The following is a 21,466-nucleotide window of genomic DNA, read 5'->3' on the forward strand; positions in this document are numbered from 1 at the left end:
CTTTCCATTGTCCTCTATTCTTTGTTTGACTATTTGTTTTGCCCGCTCTATTCCAGAAGATATAAGTGCCTGGGGCGAGAGGCCAATTTTTCCCAAGTAACCCTGGACAGATTTGACCCACTTAGATTGATAATTATCGTTAAATATCAAAGAAAATAGGCCTTTTGGGTTTAACTGTCCCTTTAGCCACACATATATAGATTGGATCCTAATCCAGGCTCCTACTTTGAGGCATCCTGTTTCTAGCCTTATCCTTGCATTTGACACGCATCTCGTCATCTCGGGACCTGGAGTATAGTTCTTAGAAATTTAGATTGAACTGTTTCTTGTGATGCAAAGTGAGAGCCGGGTGGCCCCATGAATGAGCCATACAACAGCTGAGCTAAAGCCTTTGCTTTGTAGAGTTTGAGGGCTGCTGGTATAAAGGACCCTTCTTGGGAGAGATGGAATTTTACTGTATAATATTTGCCGATCTTTCTCCCTGATCTGCCTCATATTTACTATGCGGAAGCCTAGATCCTGAGGCCTGTAGAACTACCCCCAGATACTTGCCATGACTGGATCTTGGGTCTACGGTACATTCAAAGGCAACTATCTTGGTCTTGTGATAGTTAATAGTCAGGTATTTGTTTTCACAGTATGAGGCGAGCTTCTTAAGTGCCCTCAACCCTACAGGGGGGTCTAGATAGAATTACTGTATCATCAGCATAGAGTAAAGCTGGCACTGTTCTATCTACAAGTTTAGGAGAATGGAGATCAGCAGTGTTAAGCCAGCTTGATAGATGATTTATATAAAAGATAAATAATGCTGGTGCCGGTAGGCAGCCTTGCCTAACACCTCTGTGCGTTTGCACAGATTTCGTGAGGTGCCCTTGTCTGCTGCACCTGACTCTCAGGTATGTTTCTTCAGGGCCCTGATTAACTATAAACATCTTTTATATTAAATATATTAAACATCTTTTGTCTACAGACAAACATTTGTTAATTTGTTCCAGAGGTGTATTCTAGATATAGAGTCAAATGCTGATTTAAAATCCACAAAAGCGGCATCGACTGAAGTTACTCCTTTGGCCGAGTGTTTCTCAATAAGATGTTGTATAATTAGGCATTGATCTATTGTGGATCTCCCTGGCCAAAAGCCTGCTTGTTCTGCCCCAAAGATATTTTCTACTTCGAGCCAATCCAGGAGTTTATCTAGGAGGTGCCTTGCATATAGTTTGCTTATAATGTTCAGCAAGCTTATTGGCCTGTAGTTGGCTGAGTCTTCCCTTCTGCCCTTCTTGTAGAATGGGACCACTATGGCCGTTTTCCATGATACCAGGATATGGCCTGTGTCACTGATACGTGTAAAGAGAAGTGCTAGGAAGGAACCCCACCATATCTTATTTTGTTTTAGAAGTTCTGGTGGGATGCCGTCAAGGCCTGGGGCTTTTCCATTTTTAGCTGAACTATATGAGCTATTATTTCACCTGGGGTCACCGGGGGCCATTTGGGAGTGCTTCCAATTGTTAGTGGAATGGGGGGGGTACAATGACATCCTCATACATACTTGTAAAGTGGGATACCCATTTATCTGGTGGGATACAGGAGGATAGTGGGTGTTTGGGCGCTGATAGTCTGCCTGAAATTAGTTTCCAGAAAAGGGGTGGATTTTTGACTTTTGCTGCTTCTATCCTCCATAGTTCTGTGTGCTCTTTTTTTAATGTGGTGTATCCACCGTTTGTATTCTTTTTAATGTATCAATAGTTTTAGGAGGGCATCTTTTTTGACATGGTCTTCTGCTCTCAGGTATTCCTGGTATGTCTGGTTTATTAATTGTTTTGCTACCTTACAGCTTTGATTGAACCAAGGTTATATGGTTCCTGAAGGTTTCTACTATATGAATGGACAAGGTGTGGATTTAGCTGTTGTAGGAGAATATCGTAGATATCTATAAGATTCCGGTGGACTGGCTGGCTTCCTATTGGATTAAGGGAATCAATCAGATTTTTCGAGGTTAGAAGCTCTTTTAAATTTTGTGCCAGTTTAGGTGACCATTGTACTTGACAGCCCACTCTTTCTAATGCTGCAATTTCAGTATGATATCTTGGTTCCGTGTTTAGGTTTCTAATGTTTAGGTGGAACCTTAGATGTAGGGGAAAGTGATCCCCCTCCATGTAAGGAAGTACTTGGAGATTTTCAACCATAGAAAAGAGAGCCTTGCACACCAGGATGTAGTCAATTGTGCTAGCTTTGGATGCTGCCATAAATGTGAATTTTTCTGGAGTATGACCTGTAATTGTGCCATTTAAAACTGAGAGGCCCAGTCTGTAGGCAAATTTGTACAGACAGGCCCCAGCATGTTTGTATGTTGAATCTTTAGATGCCCTCTCCTGATTCAGGGCCCCACACTATCATTTCTTATATTGGCTATCATCTTAAATTTGGTTCCCAGATAGTCATCATCTGATCCCATACGGGCGTTTAGATCCCCACCAATCAGGACTACAAAGTGTCCGGATGTTCCATAATAAGCTCTCTTGCATAGTTTTCAAGGTCTATCCAATTTCCTTCTGTTTCTACTTTTCTAGATGTGGGAGGTAAGTACTGTATACGTTTATGATCAGTAGGAGTTTTCATACCCCCTATTAGTACTACTGCCATGGCCAGCTGTCTCAAGGGAGGTTTCATCGCATATTTCACTTTCAGAGCTGCTGATACCAGAATGCCTAACACACACACCCCTTCAGTCTCCCCGGTCCGCACCCTGGGACTGCCCTTACCATGAAAGAGTTGAAACCATCTAGTACTATATCTTTGTCAGACCACGTTTCTTGCAGAAGAATGATGTCATATTTACAGCGGAAGAAAGGGGTATCATGGGTATGGGAGATACGTCTGGTCCAGCCTGCCATATTCCATTATAAAAGTTCAACTCAAGATGCAGTTTTTGATTGCTTTCTGGAGCACACCGACATGCTTGAATGTCTGGTGCCCCATTTGACTCCTGAACTCTCGGTTCATTTACCTTTGGGGTCATTTTCCCCTCTTATGGCAGAGAGAATTTTAATGGGGTTCCCTTCCTTGTATATCGTCAGCTTCTCCAGAGCAGGCTGAGATACATCTGTTGACTGACATCTGTAGGTGAGGGGAGCAGCTGTTGTGGGTAGAGTATAATCTTTACGAGCTCAATCTTTGTTGCTTTGGTTTCTTTGTGTGTCTCTAATAAAGGAAAATCTTTCAGCTCTACCTGGGTAGGTAATCTTTGTTACACTTGGGACTATGGACTCTTTGTGAAGTTGGACTTTTTGTTTGTTTTTTCCCCATGCAATATTCCAGGGCAAAGGCTTTTTCATATGTTTTTGTCTTTTGCCTGCCAATAGTTCTGGTAAAAAGCTACTAAAGGGGCCTATCTATTGCCCATGAGGCACTTGGAGATGGAATTGGAGATAGTTCCAATTGTGCAAGCTGGATGTATCTTCTCTTTGTATGGATGGTGTGTTCCATCATTTCTAGGGGGGTATACAGTAATACCTTTTGAAAGAGTCTTTGGCCTTGGGAGCATTTTCACCTGATTACTCTGGTTTTTGATTTTGCTTGTGAAATCACGGGCCTTGTTAATTGGGATACTGTTTCGAAAGGTTGCAAAATTAGTATGCGCTTCCTTTCCTCTGCCGTCTGGTTTAGTTTTTAAACGTGAACTGTTGTAAATGGTGGAAGTTTCGGCCCTAGATCTGTGAGGGTCATAGCTGAAATTTTCGGCTGTTCTCTTTCTTATGAGACTGGCTGAGGGCACCATCTCTTTGTTATAGAACCTGAATTTCTCTGATTTTATTTGTTATTTTGTAGGTGTCCAATTATGTGATCAGTTTGAGGTTGATATCTGAGTAGGTTGTATGCATTCCCCATTTGAAGAATACAGCTGTTTTTTTCAAACTTGTATAGCAGGCTCCAAAAAGGATGGGCCTGTTCACTATTGGCGAAGGTCATGGGCACCCTGCCTCTTAATTGCCCGGGCTGACTGGGATATATACAATAGCATTTTGTGTTCGTTTGAGCATCCTAATCCTCGCCCAGTATTTCTGTTACTGTCTGCAATATTAATGAGTTGGGGGCCCAGGTGCCATTTGATTTTCTTAGTGGCCCATTGTAGATGGTGATCTGGTTCTCGGACATGGGTGGTGGGGTTTCAGCCAGGGTGGGCTCTTCACTATCTGAGGTTACTGTCCCTTGGGGGTTTTCTGTCCATATATTTTCCTTGCATACTGTCACTGCAAGTGGATGCTGGGGATAGGGTTCTTCTGGGATGTTTCCCTGCCATTCGTCTATAGTTAGTAACTCTGGATTGGAGGATGTTAAGTCAGGTCCCTCTATGTCATTACTTTGATCATATGAGTCTGCCCAGGCCTTTAGGGTCAGCCCAGAGATGAGCATTCGGTCCTGGGTTGTTTTTTTCTGACAATTGTGAGTATCTCTGACCTTTAAAGGCTGGGGAGTTATCTTTTTGTGTTTGATCTTTTGTGCCCATCTCCTTTTTTTGCCTGAGGTCCTCTCTGTTCAGTATCCTGAGGATTTGATGGGGATGCTGCTTTTAAAATCCCCAGCTTTATCATGTCAGCAATGCATTGTAGTGTTGCTTTAATATCAGCAATTTCTTTCTTTAAAACATGCAGCTTATTGAAGATGCTTTGATTGGACTTGGCTGAGAGGAAGCACTGATCACGTAGTTGGGTGTAAATAATCCTAGTTTGTTCACTCTCAAGCCCTTGAGCACCTTGGGGACCTATTTTTCCCTCCATATGGTTCTCCTTGGGTCCAGGTGTTGATAGGTTTAGGTGTTTATAGAGTGATTCCATAGAGATAGAGAGGGCCTTCTCTAGGAGTTCTGGGTCCAGAGACCAATTGCCAGTTACTTCTCAGACTGTGGAGTTTCAGCTGGAACCTCCTGGTATACCTCTCTGTTACTTATGTCTACATTGGCCGTAGTGAGTGGGTACTTGATGTAAATTCCCTCTGTGGCCTTTGATTATGAGAGGAAGCATATTCACGTTGGCTGATGAGATCTGAGGCCGGACTGAAGTCTGCTATTGATTTCTGGTTTGGATTTTTGGGAGCTTTTTAAAATCTTGCCACAGGTTTTTTGGTCCTAATGGTGACCATGGTTGTACTCCACAGATTTGGCTTATTTAGTATCCCCTTCTACTTCTGCAAGTCTAAGCTTCCACTTGGAGGAGAGTATAGGTCTTGCACAGTTGCAGTCAATAGCAGCTGTATAGAAAACTCCTTAGCCCCAGTAAGCACTTTAAACACAAACCATTAAAGGGCAGGTTATTTCACCCTGTTCACTGTAAATTGATGAGGTCGACAGATCAAGGCCCTTGCTGAATGTCAGACAGCCCCCCAAAGGCAGATGGCTTCTCTTAGACAAAGCAGATGCTTTTCTTTCAGACTTGATTCAAGTAGATGCTTGCTTTCTACTGGGGGGAAGAGTTACGGTTTCTTGTAGGCCCCCGTTTTTCTTACATGAGAGAGTAGCTTATTGGCGACTCCTGGGGATTAGTGCTTATGCTGGATCTCCTCTCTGGTGTTTAAGAAGGAGTAATGGTGTTATTTTTCCTTCTGTTTTCTTTCCAAGGCTTCAATTGTATAATACAGAGGCAACAGGTATTTCTGGCAACAGGTATGTCTCTCGGCAGCTCCAGCGGTCATTATCTCTGTGCTTCCTTTTGCCAAGGTTAAAATCATGCCTCCAGCCGGAAAGTAAAAGAGCAACTTCAACTAAATAAAAACAATAACACCATATAAAATTAAATAAAATAAAGATAAAATCACCGCTGCTTAGCCACGAGCGTGCTGCCTGGCTCAGACCTGTATTGTATTGTTGCATGATATAGTTTCTCCGAGCAACCACTCACTAAGCCTGGGGACGCCTGTTGCAATTTTTTTCTTTGGGCCAAAATTGGAGACGGGCTGAAATGGTGGTTTGGTGGTTCGGCTACACAGCTGTTCCATGGGCACCTCAGCTTCTCCTCCGGGTGCTGCCTCTGAGTGGGGTCCTGCCAGACAAGCTGGGGCAAGGGAAGCCAGGGCACCAGCTGAACAGCTGTGCAGCCAAATTGTGGTCCATGCCCATCTTACATCACTTGTTATTACCAGTCAGTAATCTAGGTACAGGAGGTACCCAGTCCTTATAGCTAACTACACAAGAAGAACTATTCTGAGTTAGACCAAAGGCTTATCTAGTCCAGCATTCTCTTCCCAGAGTGCACAAGCACTTGCCTGTGGGAAGACCACAAGTGCTACAAAGATATACGGCCTCTGATACTACAGGTAATATACAGTATACCTATAATGGCTGCCAGCACTGCATGGGCTTTTCCCAGAGGTTTGCAACATGTAACCCATGGGCATCATGCTGCACTCAGGCTGTATTGTCCCCTGCTACTGCCAACTTCAGTGATCTGTCCAAAAAAGAGAGGAAAGGAAAAATAAAAGAAAGAACCTTCTTGGCTAAACAAGCTGCCCCTTCATTTTCAGAGAGAACCTCCCTTCTGGAGATAATGGTTCTTCCTCACCTGGGTTTGAATACTCAAAACTTCCTTCACATGAGCTGACTGAGTGTGCATCATTCAGACTTTTTCTAACAACTGGACCCTGGGGTAAGGCATCAGGTATACATTAGATGTGGGCTGTGTATTGAACTGAGGCTTTCAGGATTATCCCATGGAGGTTAAAACACATTAAAGACCCATTTTGAGCTGAGTCTGAAATAGCCCTAAATGGCATTGCATACCTGAGTCTTCTGTACGCATACAATTCAACTCTTGTTAAAGGGTATTTTGTCAGAAAATGCTGGACAGAGTAATAGTACCACTGCTGAACTACATACAGTTTTTGTCTCTAATGTGTTGTTGTTTCATCATGTGATTTTGAAATGTTTAGCTTTTCTAAACTATAAACATTTTCTAAAAAATTAAAGAAATATAGGATGAGAGCTAGGACCTGAATGTTAAATGTCCAATAAAATACTTCTGGAACTGATGAACTGTATAATTTGCTGTCACAGTTTACAAGAAAGACTAATTGTTAGCCATTAGCTGTGGACATTAATGTAATAGAGGTACCACATTTATATTTGCACAAAATGGAACAGAAAAGGAGCCAGAGAATGGATCCCAAGGGAGCCAGATGTCTGTGCTACAGAATAATTTATGCAAAGAAGACAAAGTGGTGTGAAGTTTCCTACTGCTGTATATAATTGAAGGACACATTACTTAAAAATGCAAAGTAAGGACTTGTTAGGTGGTGCATCAGGACTACAAAATCCGTACAGGGGTGAAGATACAAGAAAGCTGCAGAGTTTAGATGTGACACTGCACGACACATGGAAGCCTCATACAAAATACTTTCTCAGTTCCTGAACATTTACTAGGCATTATTAGTGTTTCCCAGCTTTTCTCCCAAGCCAAGATAATAAGATACTTGGGTTTTTAGGAGAACTATTGGAACATGGGTCAGTAACACCATATTCCAGCACAACATGGCACCATTTCAGTGGCACATAATTATAGAGCACTGCAATCCAGTATACAGAGAGCTGAGACCGGATTTCACTTTGAAGACTGAACTTTATCCAGATACCCACAGAACTACTGTATAGTATGCACAGTCATATAGTGGGCGAATACTTTCCTATCTATTTCCAGTGATGAAGGATGGTAAGACTTCACACTCTTCATTGCAATGTGCTTGCAGTCATCCCAGGGGCATCAGGTTAACTGTTGTTGGAAATAAGGACATGATGATGGCCAAATGTAGTAGCCTCGATGCAAGACGCGGACAGCTGACATTTAGAAAGATTGCTTTTTTGTCTTCTTTTTCTGTTTTTTTTTTTTTGCCTGATACATTTTTACCCTGTCATTGTTTCCTTTTCTTAACGTTTTGCTCGTTTTTTTCCCCAATCTTTTACATTTATTTTTGTGTAAGTTTTATGTAAAATGTTAAAGAAAATAGCAACAAATTATAATACATGCACACTGCAGCCAACCTAAAATTATATCCATAATATCAGTGCCTAGGTCTGATCATCTCAGTTACTACAATAAGATACAGTGTAATGTAATGCAATATCTATATAACTGTTTATGGCTGTGTAAAAATTGAACAGAAATTAGTGGAATTAAAGGAGCCTAATTCTACAAAGGATATCAACCAAAGAGTATAATGCATGTTATTATATTGAAAGCTAGGTTCTACTAATTTTATTCCATACCCAAATCTAGCCACTTAATTTACGACATTCTGTATAAATGTGTGATGTCGTTTCTACCTACCTACCCTGTTTAGACTTAATAATAATCATAATTAGACATGGGACATGTCCCGGGGGATATGAATATTAGTATTGGCACCACAGGTGTGTGGCTAAACCAGACTCACCCTGAACTGTCATTCCCTGCCTCCCTGCACTGCCGACCAATATGGTGAGGAGGCGGGAAGACAAGTCTCACTGCTTAGCTACTGAGAGGTTGGCTGTGCAGGGAGGTGGGGAAGCATCAATCGGGCTATTTCCTGGATTGGTTCAATGGGAACAACACTGGCTGTGCGCACCATGCAGGGAGTGGTAAGTGGATCGGCTGGTTCTGCGGGGAGGGTCCAAATGGGCCAGGCACCTCTGGTAAGATGAATATGCCTACCCCGTGTTTAATAATAATGTGCCACCAAGTCAATTCTGACTTATGGCAACCCTTCCCAGGGTTTTCTAGCTAAAGGATACTCAGAAGTGTTTTACCATTCTCTTTTTCTGGGGCCACCCTGGAACTATTCAGTTTGCCCATGACTACACAGATTGGCTCTACTCACAGTAGGCACAGTGGAGAATCGAACTCCCAACCTCTGGCTTCTCAGCCAGATACCTAAACTGGGCTTACACACCATTCTAACTCTTTGTGCCAGGGGTTCTTCACTAGAGACAATCACACTAGAGAAGCTGCAGATACTGTACTTAAAAGTACCACACAAGATTAGAGACAGAACCATTCACCTATCTTGCTCTCCTATGAATTAAGATGATTTCTTCAGCATTATGGGCCTCAGAGAAATGTCCTGTGAGCTGTGAAGTCACAGCTAAATGAGCATATTTATTTACCAATCAATTAATAAAACACAAAAACTAAAAAAAAAAAGTGAACGAGTGCTGTCAGAAGCTAGGCCAGAGCTAATATAGTACCATTTGCCAGTTTGATGGAAGACAAGAAACAGGAACTCTTCAAAGATTACGAATGATGGTACTTGGTTAATCACAATTTTAATTTGGATTTTTTCAGTGACTCTACAGACTTCTGACTCTTCTGGGTGTGTGTAACATTTTTATTTTCAGGAGAGAAACTACCCTTACTGTGTTGTAGAAATTTACATGTGGCCACCATCCCCACCACCCCCATTCAGAGTCTGTTTACTGATCTCTCATCTGGAGATAACCATCTTTTTGTTTTAACTCCAGATTTGAGCTTGGCTAACTGAGCACACAAACATTGCTCCAGGCAACCATTCAGCTGAGTGACGATGTATATAAAAATTCCAAAGGGGCAGCCATTCCCATGGGTAGCCTTGTCGGAACAAATACATCTGCATCTTCCTGTACCTTAAAGAAATACAATATGGTGGCATAGGACCTGGTGGCTGAGAACTCACTGTGGCTGAGCCACAGATCAGTCACCTATGCAAGTGTGGGTGGCTGTGTATGTGCCTGTGTGCACACATGAACATGCTGAAGTAGAAAAAGATATAAATAAATATAGTTGTTCTTCCCTCCATTTATTTATCAATGGGTATCAAAAGGCCAAGCAACACAAGAGACAGTAGTAGGATTGTTACAGAACTATACCAAAAAAATGCAAAAGATTCCAGCCAGGGTCTAATTAGCATGGGGATGACCTTCCCTCCCCTGACTAGCAGCATAGCCACAACAAAAAAGGGTGCCATGAATAAAGACTCAAAGAGGGACAGTTACATTAAATAGGGAGCTAGGGATCCCCTGGATCTCTTGTAACACAACACACAGCATGAAAATCCTCCCCCTTGTCTGGCCCTTGCAAGGATGAGGAATTGCAACCTCCTTCTTCTGTCAGGGAGGAAATTCCTGGTGTTTTTGACAGAGTTCTCATATCACCAGAAGCAACGTTTTGACCCCCACAAAAAAACCCCAATGCTGCACAAAATTGCCTATTTACACAAAATAGTGCAACCTTTCTCAATGGTGCAAACTGTGCACATTTCCCAAAATGAGTATGAGGGCAACTGGATTTAAGAATCTGAAGTACGAGGAGATATTTTTCAAAATCTTTCTCGACAATCAGGCAGCCTTGTTATAGTTGCTTTGTGTGTTTTGCTTTTCAAAAGGAAGGGGCTCAAGAGACATGCAAATGAGAGAAGGGGGGGAGATCACTCTTCTTGTCTCCCTCTGAAGTGGAGGTGAGGATTTTCTCTCAAGGTGCCTCCTGGTGTCAAGACAGCCTCTACTGGCAAGAACTGAGGGATTCAGCCAGTATTCTTTCCATCCCCAATACGCAGGAGTAAGAGAGAGAGAGAGTCATTGTTTTGTTTTAACTTTTAGGGTTTACCCACACAGGCAAATGAAATGGTCCTCGAATGGTTTCCTGAGTGCTTGTTAATCTACACTGTTCTACCACTCCAAAACTCCTCACCCTTCTATATGGAGGCCTCGGCTCAGACTGCGTGCAACAGAAGCAGCAGCTCAGGGGCCCCAACCCCATGTGGCAGCACCCAAGAAACAAGGAAATGTCAAGCTGTCCTTCCTCTTGCTAGATGGTGGGTGCTGCTGAAGTTGCATCATAAGAGCACAGAGGTGCACTCTGCAGGGAAGGAAAAATAAGGCCAGGGCAGTGTTTTCACTGAGAGGCACTCTGCACAGATACCCCCAAAGCACAGTCTGATACTGCTGGATATATGGCAACCTACATGAGTCTGAATAGATTGAGACAGTAAGTGCCAGTTGAAGTAAATTTAAGGGGTTGTCTGCTGAGGAAGACTTGTAGTACAGTCTGCTCTGTAAGTGTTGCCTGAACCATTTTATTTGCTGAATAATAGGAAGTTTATTGTTTCTTATTAAGCCATAGTCAGTTTCCTCAGAGAGTTTTGCCTCTATATAAGGAAACTAGAGTTGTCCATGCACTTAAGATACAGCATATTACTGAAACTGTGTTATCTCAAATCATTGCCATTATTCATATTTATTTACTTATGTCTAGTACCCTATTCAGGGAATGAGGAGCAGCAGGACAATTGCATAACTTCCACATCCTCAACCTGTAGAATGCTCCCTGTTGTATGACTGATCTCACAACCAGCACTAACACAACTGTCCTCCTGCTCCACATTGTGTGAGTAAAACACAGGTCAATGCACTTACCAAAATATAAATGTGACCCATCAAAAGCAGATGGCAAAACGTGCCCACATTCAAACAAGGAGCAACACATTCAAAACAATGCTTTGGTGAGTCTCCCCACCCACCACCCACCCCCAAAAGACAGTTCCACAACACTTGGGAAGCTGCCAATAAATGCCATTCTGCCTGTGTTTGTTGTTCCAATTTTGCACTGAGATCGTATTGTTCAGGGGCATAGTTTGAATTGACTGAAGAGATCACAGTAGTTTGTCAAGGAAAAGAAAATTTACATTAAGAAAGGGGAAAGAATATGTAGCCTTCCATATATTGTTTGACCTTCACATCCCATTAGCATCAACTAACATAGCCAAGAGTCAGGAATGATGGGGATTGTAGTAAAATAACATCTGAAGGAGTACAGGTTTCCCACCCCCTGGCTTGCAAGACCCAAGCTCTCTGCAGGATTTTTAAGGTCAAAAGCCATACCACGAATCAGGCACAAAAGGCAACAGAAAACTAGGGTACAAGGTAAAGGGATTTGATATCCATCTGGCAACCCAAATTCTTTCCTGCATAAGATGAAGGAACATAGAGAGAGCTCCTCATAGAGTGTACTACAGTAACATGGGCTGCAACTCATTGAATTATGAATGTTTCAAAGGTCTGAAAGGATCAGTTTTTTCAAAACTGCAGGTGGAAAAATATTCCCCTTGCCATCATGGTAGCTGGTGGCGGCTGTGCTGCTGCTATTCTTGTAATTTAAAAGGATGTTTTTATTCAACAGAATAATAACTCAGGAAAAATCAACATTTTCTCAAGGATCATACACAGCTTGTAAGTCATGTCATCCTCAAACTATGACGTGCAATCCAATCCTTTTACTGGAACAAAATAACTTTTTTAAAAAAACTTTCCTTTAAATGCGGCACTCTTATTCAGCTAAAGTCAGAAGGAAAATAAGTACAACAAGGTGGAGAAGGGTACTCTTCCGTGATTGGGAAATGAATCTTCGTCCATCTTTTTTTTTTTTTTTTTTGCAAAATACTTCAGCCATTAGTACAATTCAGGCGATAACTCAAGTTAGGCTCCAGAGAGAGCTAATTTTAAGAGGCACATTTAGATCCATAATCGCCATGCCTGACGAGGTAAGCCATGAGCTTTTCAGTTAGCTCTGAGCGAGCAATTAGCATTTCCCCCAGCTCGAACTAGACTGATTACATGTTGCTCAGGCTGCGGGCAGAGAGCCTTCGATCCCCTTGGGGGTTGAGCTTCATCAGCTGCAGCACTTGTGTGAGTCCACTTACTTCATTATGAAAGGAGGAGCTGTGATGCTTGTGTGAATGGACTTGTTTCCGTAAGTGCCACTGTCGCCATCTCCTCTGAAACTCCTGCTGGACCTAAACAAAAAAAGTTTTTCAGATTGGGGTTGTGAGGCCGACAGATTTTCCCAAGAGAATCTGAAGGTGCTGGCAGGGTAGACCATGTTCCAGCTCAGTATTTGGGGGAATGGGCTAAAAAGCTTCATCAACAACTTACTCCATAGCCTCTTGATAATCTGTGGAACTGTAGGAGATGCATGTGGTGCAGTGTTGGCCACCTGACCCACCAGTACTGTGAGCTGATTTAGGAGATCCCTGGTCTCTATCAGCTCTTTATGTGAAAGTCTAACTGTGCTTTTGTAGTTGGGTGGGTGGGCTTAGCAGGAAAGACAAAACAGCAGAGCTTGGAAAAGTTACTTTCTTGCCCCACACTACCCAAAATGTTCCAGCCAGTATCAGGCCCTACAGGGAGCGGAAGGGCCATTTGGACCAGACCCTACTTCATGGGGTGAGGGCTTCACCTCAGCCTAAAGGTAGAGATAAATAAATTTATACTATTGTGCATTCTATGAATTAATTAAAAAAAAACTTGCCATTCTTTACATTAAAATACATTTTACCCTCTCTTCTCAAACAATGAGGGGGGCCTCATCATGTGAAATAGCCCAGGCCTTATTTGAACTCTCAGAGGTGTCAAGCCAACATAGCCCTGACGGCTGGGAGATACCAGGAGCTATGGTCCAAAACATAATTCTTCCAAACCCTGAAGAAAACACCAACACTTGAAAGTAAAGCATATAAAGTTGTCTGGGAACAGCAGCCCTGAGTGTCGGACCACGAGGTCTGGAGGTTTGGATTTGACCTACTCCCGGGGGATTTCCCCCAGTCCTGCCCTAAAGAACAGATTTGCCTTCTTTTTTAATTGTTTATGCTCTGTATCTTCAATAGGAGCCTGACACAAAAATGTTTAGCTAGTGGATTCCATCACATCCACAACACATTATCTTAGGAGCTTTCCTATATACATTCCCTCTGTCTACCATTTTAGTCATTCAGTATGTGGGAAGCTCACCTCGCCATTTAGAAAACAATAAAGCACAGCCACAGCAAAGCCCTGAAACAAAAGAATTCCATTTTAATTATGTGATATACAATGCAAACACCATGTTCAGTCATTGTGGAATAAAAATGGAACATCAAGAAAATACTGCATGTATTCTTGTTTTTTTCCCCATTGTTGTACACAGCATTGTGCTCCTGTATTGGAAGAAAGGTGAGATATAAAGAAAGTAAATAAAATGCACACAGACAGAGACTTTCTAGGCAATCCCATACATATCTATGTGGGAGTAAAGTTGACAGGTCTGGCAAGAACCTGAGTAGAATTGTTAATACAGTTTTGTAAAACAATATGTAAGAACTTATAAATGCTGTAAGCATTTGTAAGAATCACTGTAAAGAAATATTGTTAAATACTGATTTAGCAGCTGTGAAGAGACAAGATATGTAGTAATACTTGTAACAGCTGTGTAAAGAAACCAATGAAGGTGGAATAAAGCCAGCAGTTCCAGCATTCAACCTTGTGGCGTGGATCAGAGGAATAAGAAGGAATGCTGTCAGACGGATTTAACAAGGACAAAGATTTACTGGACTGAACCTATTGATATTACTATGTGTGACCAAAGGATTGAATAAGGACTATGCAGTATGGATAAACCTTGCTGCAAATTTGATTTCAATATAATTTTTCTACAATCAATATTGTCTTTTTATTTAATAACTCACTGAGCAACTTCGTTCTATGGGAAAACTACTACTACCACCACCTTGAATCCTCTGATTTTAGATGTTAAACAGGGAAGAGCCTGGTTAGTACTAAAATGGGAATTAGCATAAGTCTCCAGGTAGGGCTTAGAACAAATCTTGCCTGATACCCCAGAAAGCTGCTGCCACTCAGAGTTGACAATACTCTTGTATTGTCAACTGGGCTTGATGGCTCAGTGGCCTGAAACAGAAATGTCCTCTGCTACTTCTGCCTGGACCCATAAAGTGGGTTTGAGAACACATCTGGACTGTTGATTCAGGACAGCAAAGAAGGACTGCCTGATTGTCTAGCCTGAATGTGTATTTGCCTGATAACCTTTGTCCTTGTGATGTAGACAATGTTTATAGAGTCTAAGCACCAATTTATTTATTTATTTTGCAAGGGTGGTAACATCATTTCCCCATCTATCTCCAGTTTCCGTCTCATCCAGAATGTACCTAAATTCCTCACAACAGCTGGCAGGAAACAGGAGTTCACACCATCTATATACTAACTACCCCTTATTCCAGAAAATGTCTCTGGGTGGCTTGGTCTCGAATGGCAATTAAGACTCATTAGTTTTTTAAAAATGCTTCTAGCAGAGAAGGGAACTATTGGTTTTGTCAGTATGCTCAACACAGCTTCCTGAAAACTGAGGAAACCCCTCAAGGGTGTGGTAAGGAAGACTGCCATGATCAGCACACCTGCACTTCAACATTTACCATGACACATCTCTTTGGAACATTGTGACACCATGTTAGGAACACACCCTCTCTGTATTGCACTTCATGTGCACTCTAAACATACAAGCTTGGAAAAGAATAAAAAGCTTATGATACTCTCAGTTTCAGTGGTGAAAGAAGGGTAGGAACATTTCACCTGAAGAAGGAGCTGCAGATCTTTCAATAAATGAAAAATGAACTACCTGGAAAGAGCCGATGGCTTTTTCAAACAGAGCCTGAATCTCCAACGTGCCATTTGCAGTATCAAAAGGGAAAAATGCAAAGATGATGTAGTGGACTCCAAAGAGAGGAATGAGGACCAGCGTTGATTTAGCAAGTCTCCTAGGAGCGAGGACAAAGAGAAGTGAGCAAAACAGGAGAAGTAGCACACCTAATAATGGCCTCAGTATATGGAGTGAACCTACACTGAGGTGGAGAGCACTTGCTCCTCCAGAGGTTCTGGACTACAGATCCCATAATCCATCACCACTTGTCATGCTGGATGGGTCCGATGCGAATGAGAGGCCCAAACAATTAGGGCCCAAAGGTTCCAACCCCCCATGCTCCATTGCAACAATGAGAATATGCAAATGACTGCGCATCAATAGGTTCAGTGGTCTCCTGAGCAAGGGAAGCAATGCAGCCTTGTCTTCGAGAACGCTTTAGGTCTCTCTCTCTCTCTCTCTCTCTCTCTCTTTTGCAACTACATATTTGCAAATTTTGGTAGTGCAACTAGAAATTACTGTATATACACGCCTGTTTTCCCCTACCCCTTCCTCTCACAAAAAAAGGTAACATTGTATACTCTTTTGGACTACAGCTCACATCAGCCCCACACAACATGGCCAATAGTTAGAAGTTATAGGAGTTCTAGCCCACTGTATCTAGGGGGCACTGTATTGCCTATGCCACACTGGGATGCCACATGCAGGCCTGATTTGCAGCCCTCTAGCAAGACTGCTGTCTTCTTCAAGATAAGAATGCAGCTCTTTTTCCCCCCAAGAGCCTGATGTTTTGCACCCATTGTTATGCTCTGCTGCTACTACATACATGAACATAAAGATATGTCAGCTCAAAACAAAAGTACAGGCCAGCTGGGATGATGACTGTTGGGAAAACTTATCAGTCATTACTGAAATCCTGTTGGACCACCTTGCATGCACAACAGTGATGATGTCAGCAGCAGCAGCAGCAGCAAATCACTGCACATTAAAGCCAATTTCAGGGTGCATGTGACCTGTATACAGTGCAACAGTCACCAAAAGAAGCCTTTAATCAGTGCTTATATGCCACTGGTGATGATATCACTGTTACACACATGGAGGTGCACAACAGGATTTTAGCCTATTTGCGATACACTGGTAATTGGGCTGGCAGCCAACAGCTCAAACTTTGTCAAAAGGGCAACAGCAAAAGTTTCTCTTGTACTTATCCATGATGCTGAGTAAAGACATAAACTTACTTGTATTGACTGGAATCCTTGCCCCTTCCATCTGGCCATCTAAGTTTGCTCATTAGAATTCTTACAATATTAATGAACTGTATGAAATTAATCTGCAAAATCCACCAAAAATTGGTATTACGTTCACTTGTTTTAAAAAAACAGTAACACTATACTGAAGTTATTCTTCAGTTCAGTTGTATCTTGGAAATCTATATTTGTAAAACAGACTTACAACAATGGAGGCCAGAACAGGGCCTTGGATGAACCAACGCACGTATGTAAGATGAGTATCCCAACATCTGTAAAGACATTGAAAGATGACTGCATTCAGTGCTTGCTGGTGAATCAAGCTGAAAAAACTTAATGCCCCAGAAGAAAAGTATTACACAACAACATGGCTATCAGACAGGGTTTGGCATCCATCATCATTTGCCCCAAAATGTGAAAATTACATATGTTCATGTAACACTTAGGAATCTCAAGTGTGCATTACAAGAAGCAGAGGCATAATTTTCTGATGTGTTTTTTTTTGTTAGAAAAAGATTTTTTACAGTTTTAGATGAACTTTTCAAAAAGTCTGAAATAATCTAATACCACAGAACAGGAACTTGCAGCTCTTCCTACTGTTGTGGTTTTATCAACTCTCAAAAATGCTTAAAATTGGTCTACAGCCTGCTGGATTTATCTCTAATACCACATGGAAATAATGCTGTTAAGACAAAATTTAGAGGCCTGGAAGCCACACAGCTCTTTATTTTATAGTGAATCTCTAGAACCACTTCCTGTTTCTTGAACACAATATTTTTGTTTTTCTTTTGAGGCGGCATCAATCAGCAGGAAGGAACAAATCACGGACAGCTCATTGGGTTTGCTATTGTAAGGTTATCTCAGAATATTTTCCTAGTTTAAGAATTTCTGAATATTGCAAACAAATAGGATTGCAGTGATCTGAAACCATCTGTTAAAGATTTCATGGGAACATAATTGTAGTGACCCAAATAAATGATGAATTTTGAAAGATTTCGTGGAAATGTTGCTTACCCAACATTCTCATGTAACAGTCTGGCTACAACCCATATGATTACAAATAAGCTGGGGGTGCCTGCAGTGGAGAAAGCAGAGTTATTTTAGTTGAAATATTTGGAGAGATAACAGTAAATCCCAGATCTCCTGTGCCAAACAATCTGGAGGAAAAATGAGACAACACGCAAACAAACGGAAGGTTCCAACACAGCTGGGGAAATCATGGGATATTCACAAGTGCCTAACCTTCTTAAAATAGCCCCCATTCCATACAAAAAAGGGGGGAAACTCATGGAAAAGGTATTTCTGAGAATTGCTGCATGTACTTTCAAGGCTTCCTTCAATTTTGCAATTTTTTCAGCTACACGGTGGAAGCACGCCCTAGGTAGGTTACTTTTGCTCCTTGAAAGCTGAATGAAGGAGAGTAAGAGACAAAGGAAAAATGGTGAGAAGGAGGAAACACAGAGAAGTAGAAGAGAGGGAAATGGTTGAGAGGAGGGTGACAAATCAAAAGCGAGGAAAGTCGGTGAGAGGAATAAAAGTGGAGGTAGCAGGGATTGAGGAAAAGAAAGCTAGAAAGATAGTATGCTTCTAGGTCAGGGGTCAAGGAACTTTTTTAACTTTTACCCCCTAAAAAATTTATATACGCCAACATTACCCCCTTGATTTGAAAAGAAGGATCTTGGTCGCACGTGGCCAGTCGATCACTGCTGCTGAAGCCTTGCCGCCTGGGCTGCCACCGCCACCTCCTTCACTGCCACCTGGTGGGGCTGCGCTCAGTCCTTGGCCCCACCGGGGCGGTTCCCTTTCTCTGCCGGCGCGCAGCTCCTAGGTGGCCGTCGAAGAGCAGCAGGTGGCTCGCCCTCCGGGGGCATCCAACACCACCTCCCGCTCTGGCACCGGCTCCGGCAGCTGCTCGCTGGGGTGGCCACGGGCCTCGCTGTCAAAGCGCCATGACAGCTGCTGCATGGAGGGCAAGAGGCTCCTCCAGGCCCGGCTGGCTGGCCAGCCAGCGCAGAAGCACTGCTGAAGCAAGCCGCGTGGCTGGGCGAGCTCCGCTGCCACCTGACGGGCTCCTCCAGGGACGGGGCATGGGGCGGCAGCCCAGGGCCAGGAGGCTGAGCCTGGCCCAGGCCACTGTCATGGTCACACCCTCCCCCCTCCGCCACTATCCACCTCTCCAGGCACTGGAAGGAGAGGCTCCTCCTGGCTGGGGCACTCCAGCCAGTCGCCCCCGGCCTTGCCCTCCACCATGGCCGCCACCACCTCGGCTGCCCAGCGCTGGCTGCCATCCGCCGCAGTTTGGTTGCAGTTGGGCTGGAGAAGGGGGTGGGAAGGGGTCGATCGGGCTGCCAAGGACCCCCCTCCATGCAGAAGAGGAGGAGGAGGAGGGAATGGGTCCTCATTACCCCCAGGATTTTCATTTTTACCCCATTTGGGGTAATTAACCCCTGTTCCCTGACCACTGTTCTAGGTGGACTACTTGTGATTCAGTAATACAGTATCATTCCCTTTATTGTGGAATGTAGTGTGTGTGAAAAAATGGTTGGGAAAACACAAGGGGATTACCAATTCTATAGTCACCACCACCAAACTGTGTGCCTCAGGCAGGGGATCTTGTATCTGAGTCATGGCAACTGGACTTCTTTCTTCTTCGTTTGAAATGTTTTGCTACTCATCCAAGTAGCTTCTTCAGTCTGAGGAGAGTTGGTAGAAGATCCCTCCACATAGGTTTCACTTTCCCCTGGTCTGAATAGGCTGTTAGAAGGACAACGGACTGGGGCTGAGGGTTTCTCCAAAACAGTCACGAAACAGGAGAATGGCCCAGTACAGGAGGGGCAATGGATCAGGACCACAATCAGCAGTACTACTTCATTTGAAGGACAAAGGACACTAATTTCATGACCAACCAAGATGTACTCATTTTGGATGAGAAGATAGGTGGTTTGAGAGAGCGGTCAGGGAGGCCATACATGTGCATATAGAAAATCCTTCACTCAGCAAGGGTGTAGGCCTTAGATACAATCTTTCTCCTATTTATCATGCTGCCTTTTCATCCATCCCCAGAAAGTTCAGGACCACACACACCAGAAAGACCACTGTTAACGACCCATGACAATAGGTGGAGAAGGACTCCAGAAGTGGGATTATCCCTCAGCCCCAGTCCTTTGTCCTTCTAAAGAGCTTATTCAGACCGGGGGAAAGTGAAACCAACTGAAGGATATATCAGGGGTCTCCTACCTACTCTCCTCAGACTGAAGAAGCTACCTGGGTGAGTAGCAAAATGTTTCAAGCTAACAAGAAGTAAGTCCAGTTGCCATGACTCAGCTTCCAGATAACATCTCCTGGGTGACTGAGAATCTTCAGAGCAGGCAGGGGACTTGTGTGAAAAAAGTCTCCTCTGGAGGAAGCCAGAATGAGAAATTGTCAGAAAGGAAGAGTGTGACATACAAAGGGAACTGAAATTTTAAAAACATCTGACATAACATATGGGACAAGGAGCAAACAATGGAGCAAACAGAGACATCCAGGATATGCAGCCTGTTGTTGCTGGAGGTCCCTACTTGTTCTGACCAACTGAAATCCAAATGGGTGCTTACCCCATCCCAGAACCACAAACCACCAGAAGAACTTTCTGTCAGAGAAGAAGGAGATAGCCAGCAAGGAGTGAAGATAAAGCCCTTCCACAAGAAGCCAACTGTAGTTAGCCATGATACAGAAATTAATGAAGACCATGGTCATCTTACATCTGCTCTGGGGAGACACAAAGAAATTATAGAGAACAAGAAGTTTTATTTCCTTTTACTCAGGCAGCTTTGCTGTTACAATACTGAGCCTCATCTAGTTCTATTCAGCATTTGCCTGTATGTTCACTGTCGATTTATAACTGAGGGAAAAAGGCAAAGGGTTGCCTGCCAGTTACATGTGGCACCCTTCTAACCAACACAATAGTTTCAGCATGAAACTGGCCAGTACTGCCCTCAGTAATGACTGGCCATTAAATTTTATTTTGAGTGGGGTTTAAAGGCCGTCATAGGCTTTAAAAAACAGTAATTATCTTTTAGCCACTTGTAGTTTTAATGTTATTTCAGGCCTCTTAAAGGCACAGATAGCCTGAATATTCTAAACAAGTAACTATTCCCCCCTCCAAAGCTTCTGGAGGGCATGGTTGGCCATTTTTATGTCCTACAAAGTATTTCCAGCAGAAGATAACGTGGCAGCACAAGATCCGGGGATAGGGATTACCTCCCAGACTCAGCAAAGTTTCCCAAAATGGTCTGTAAGTTCAACCTTGGTCTGTTTTTCACCTTGCAATGAACTGAGTATTTATACTATTTCCAGTTTCGTCTGCCTTACCATGTGTAATTCGCAGTATGCATCATCATCAGTGTCCTCAGACAGTATTGGGTTTTTAATGAAGTTTGCCACAGCTCGCAAAATGAAGGAAGCAAAAAGCTGTATATGAACATAATTCCTTGTACAGTGAAGTCTTCTGTTCCCCAAAGAGAGAGAGATTGAGAGAGAGAGAAAGATTGTGCACATTTTAAAACAAGGAATTGCTCAGTGAATTCTAATCAGCCACATGATAATTCAAACCTACCTCAAATAGGGCAGGAGCTCGGCCAAAGGTCTTTCCAAGTCCCATTACACAAATATTCTAAATGGAGATGCTGGGGATTGATCTGGGGACCTTTGATGCAAGTCATGGTGTTTTGCCACAGAGCTACCTCTCATGAAGCCAACACCAAGTTCTACACCCCCCCC

General features: G+C 43.0%; 1 protein-coding gene across 2 annotated transcripts in view; it reads right to left on the bottom strand.

Annotated features, from left to right (window-relative positions):
- Window positions 1–7,213: 7,213 nt before the first annotated feature.
- Window positions 7,214–21,466, bottom strand: part of SCTR (secretin receptor) — a 29,820-nt gene continuing 15,567 nt past the window's right edge. Inside the window, exons 6-14 of one of the 2 annotated variants that reach the window (XM_072984635.2) lie at window positions 21,059–21,194; window positions 20,302–20,455; window positions 17,720–17,780; window positions 16,911–16,977; window positions 16,697–16,788; window positions 15,438–15,576; window positions 13,781–13,822; window positions 12,694–12,786; window positions 7,214–7,757 (exon numbers count right to left, since the gene is read on the bottom strand). In XM_072984635.2, the coding sequence (XP_072840736.1) occupies window positions 7,749–7,757; window positions 12,694–12,786; window positions 13,781–13,822; window positions 15,438–15,576; window positions 16,697–16,788; window positions 16,911–16,977; window positions 17,720–17,780; window positions 20,302–20,455; window positions 21,059–21,194 (793 nt within the window). In that variant the 3' untranslated portion in view covers window positions 7,214–7,748. Of the gene's footprint in view, window positions 7,758–12,141; window positions 12,787–13,780; window positions 13,823–15,437; window positions 15,577–16,696; window positions 16,789–16,910; window positions 16,978–17,719; window positions 17,781–20,301; window positions 20,456–21,058; window positions 21,195–21,466 lie in introns of those variants that run through there. The other variant, XM_020779593.3, reaches the window with a different exon arrangement.

Source organism: Pogona vitticeps, chromosome 1 (genome assembly GCF_051106095.1).
Source record: "Pogona vitticeps strain Pit_001003342236 chromosome 1, PviZW2.1, whole genome shotgun sequence".
Taxonomy (NCBI): Eukaryota; Metazoa; Chordata; class Lepidosauria; order Squamata; family Agamidae; genus Pogona; species Pogona vitticeps.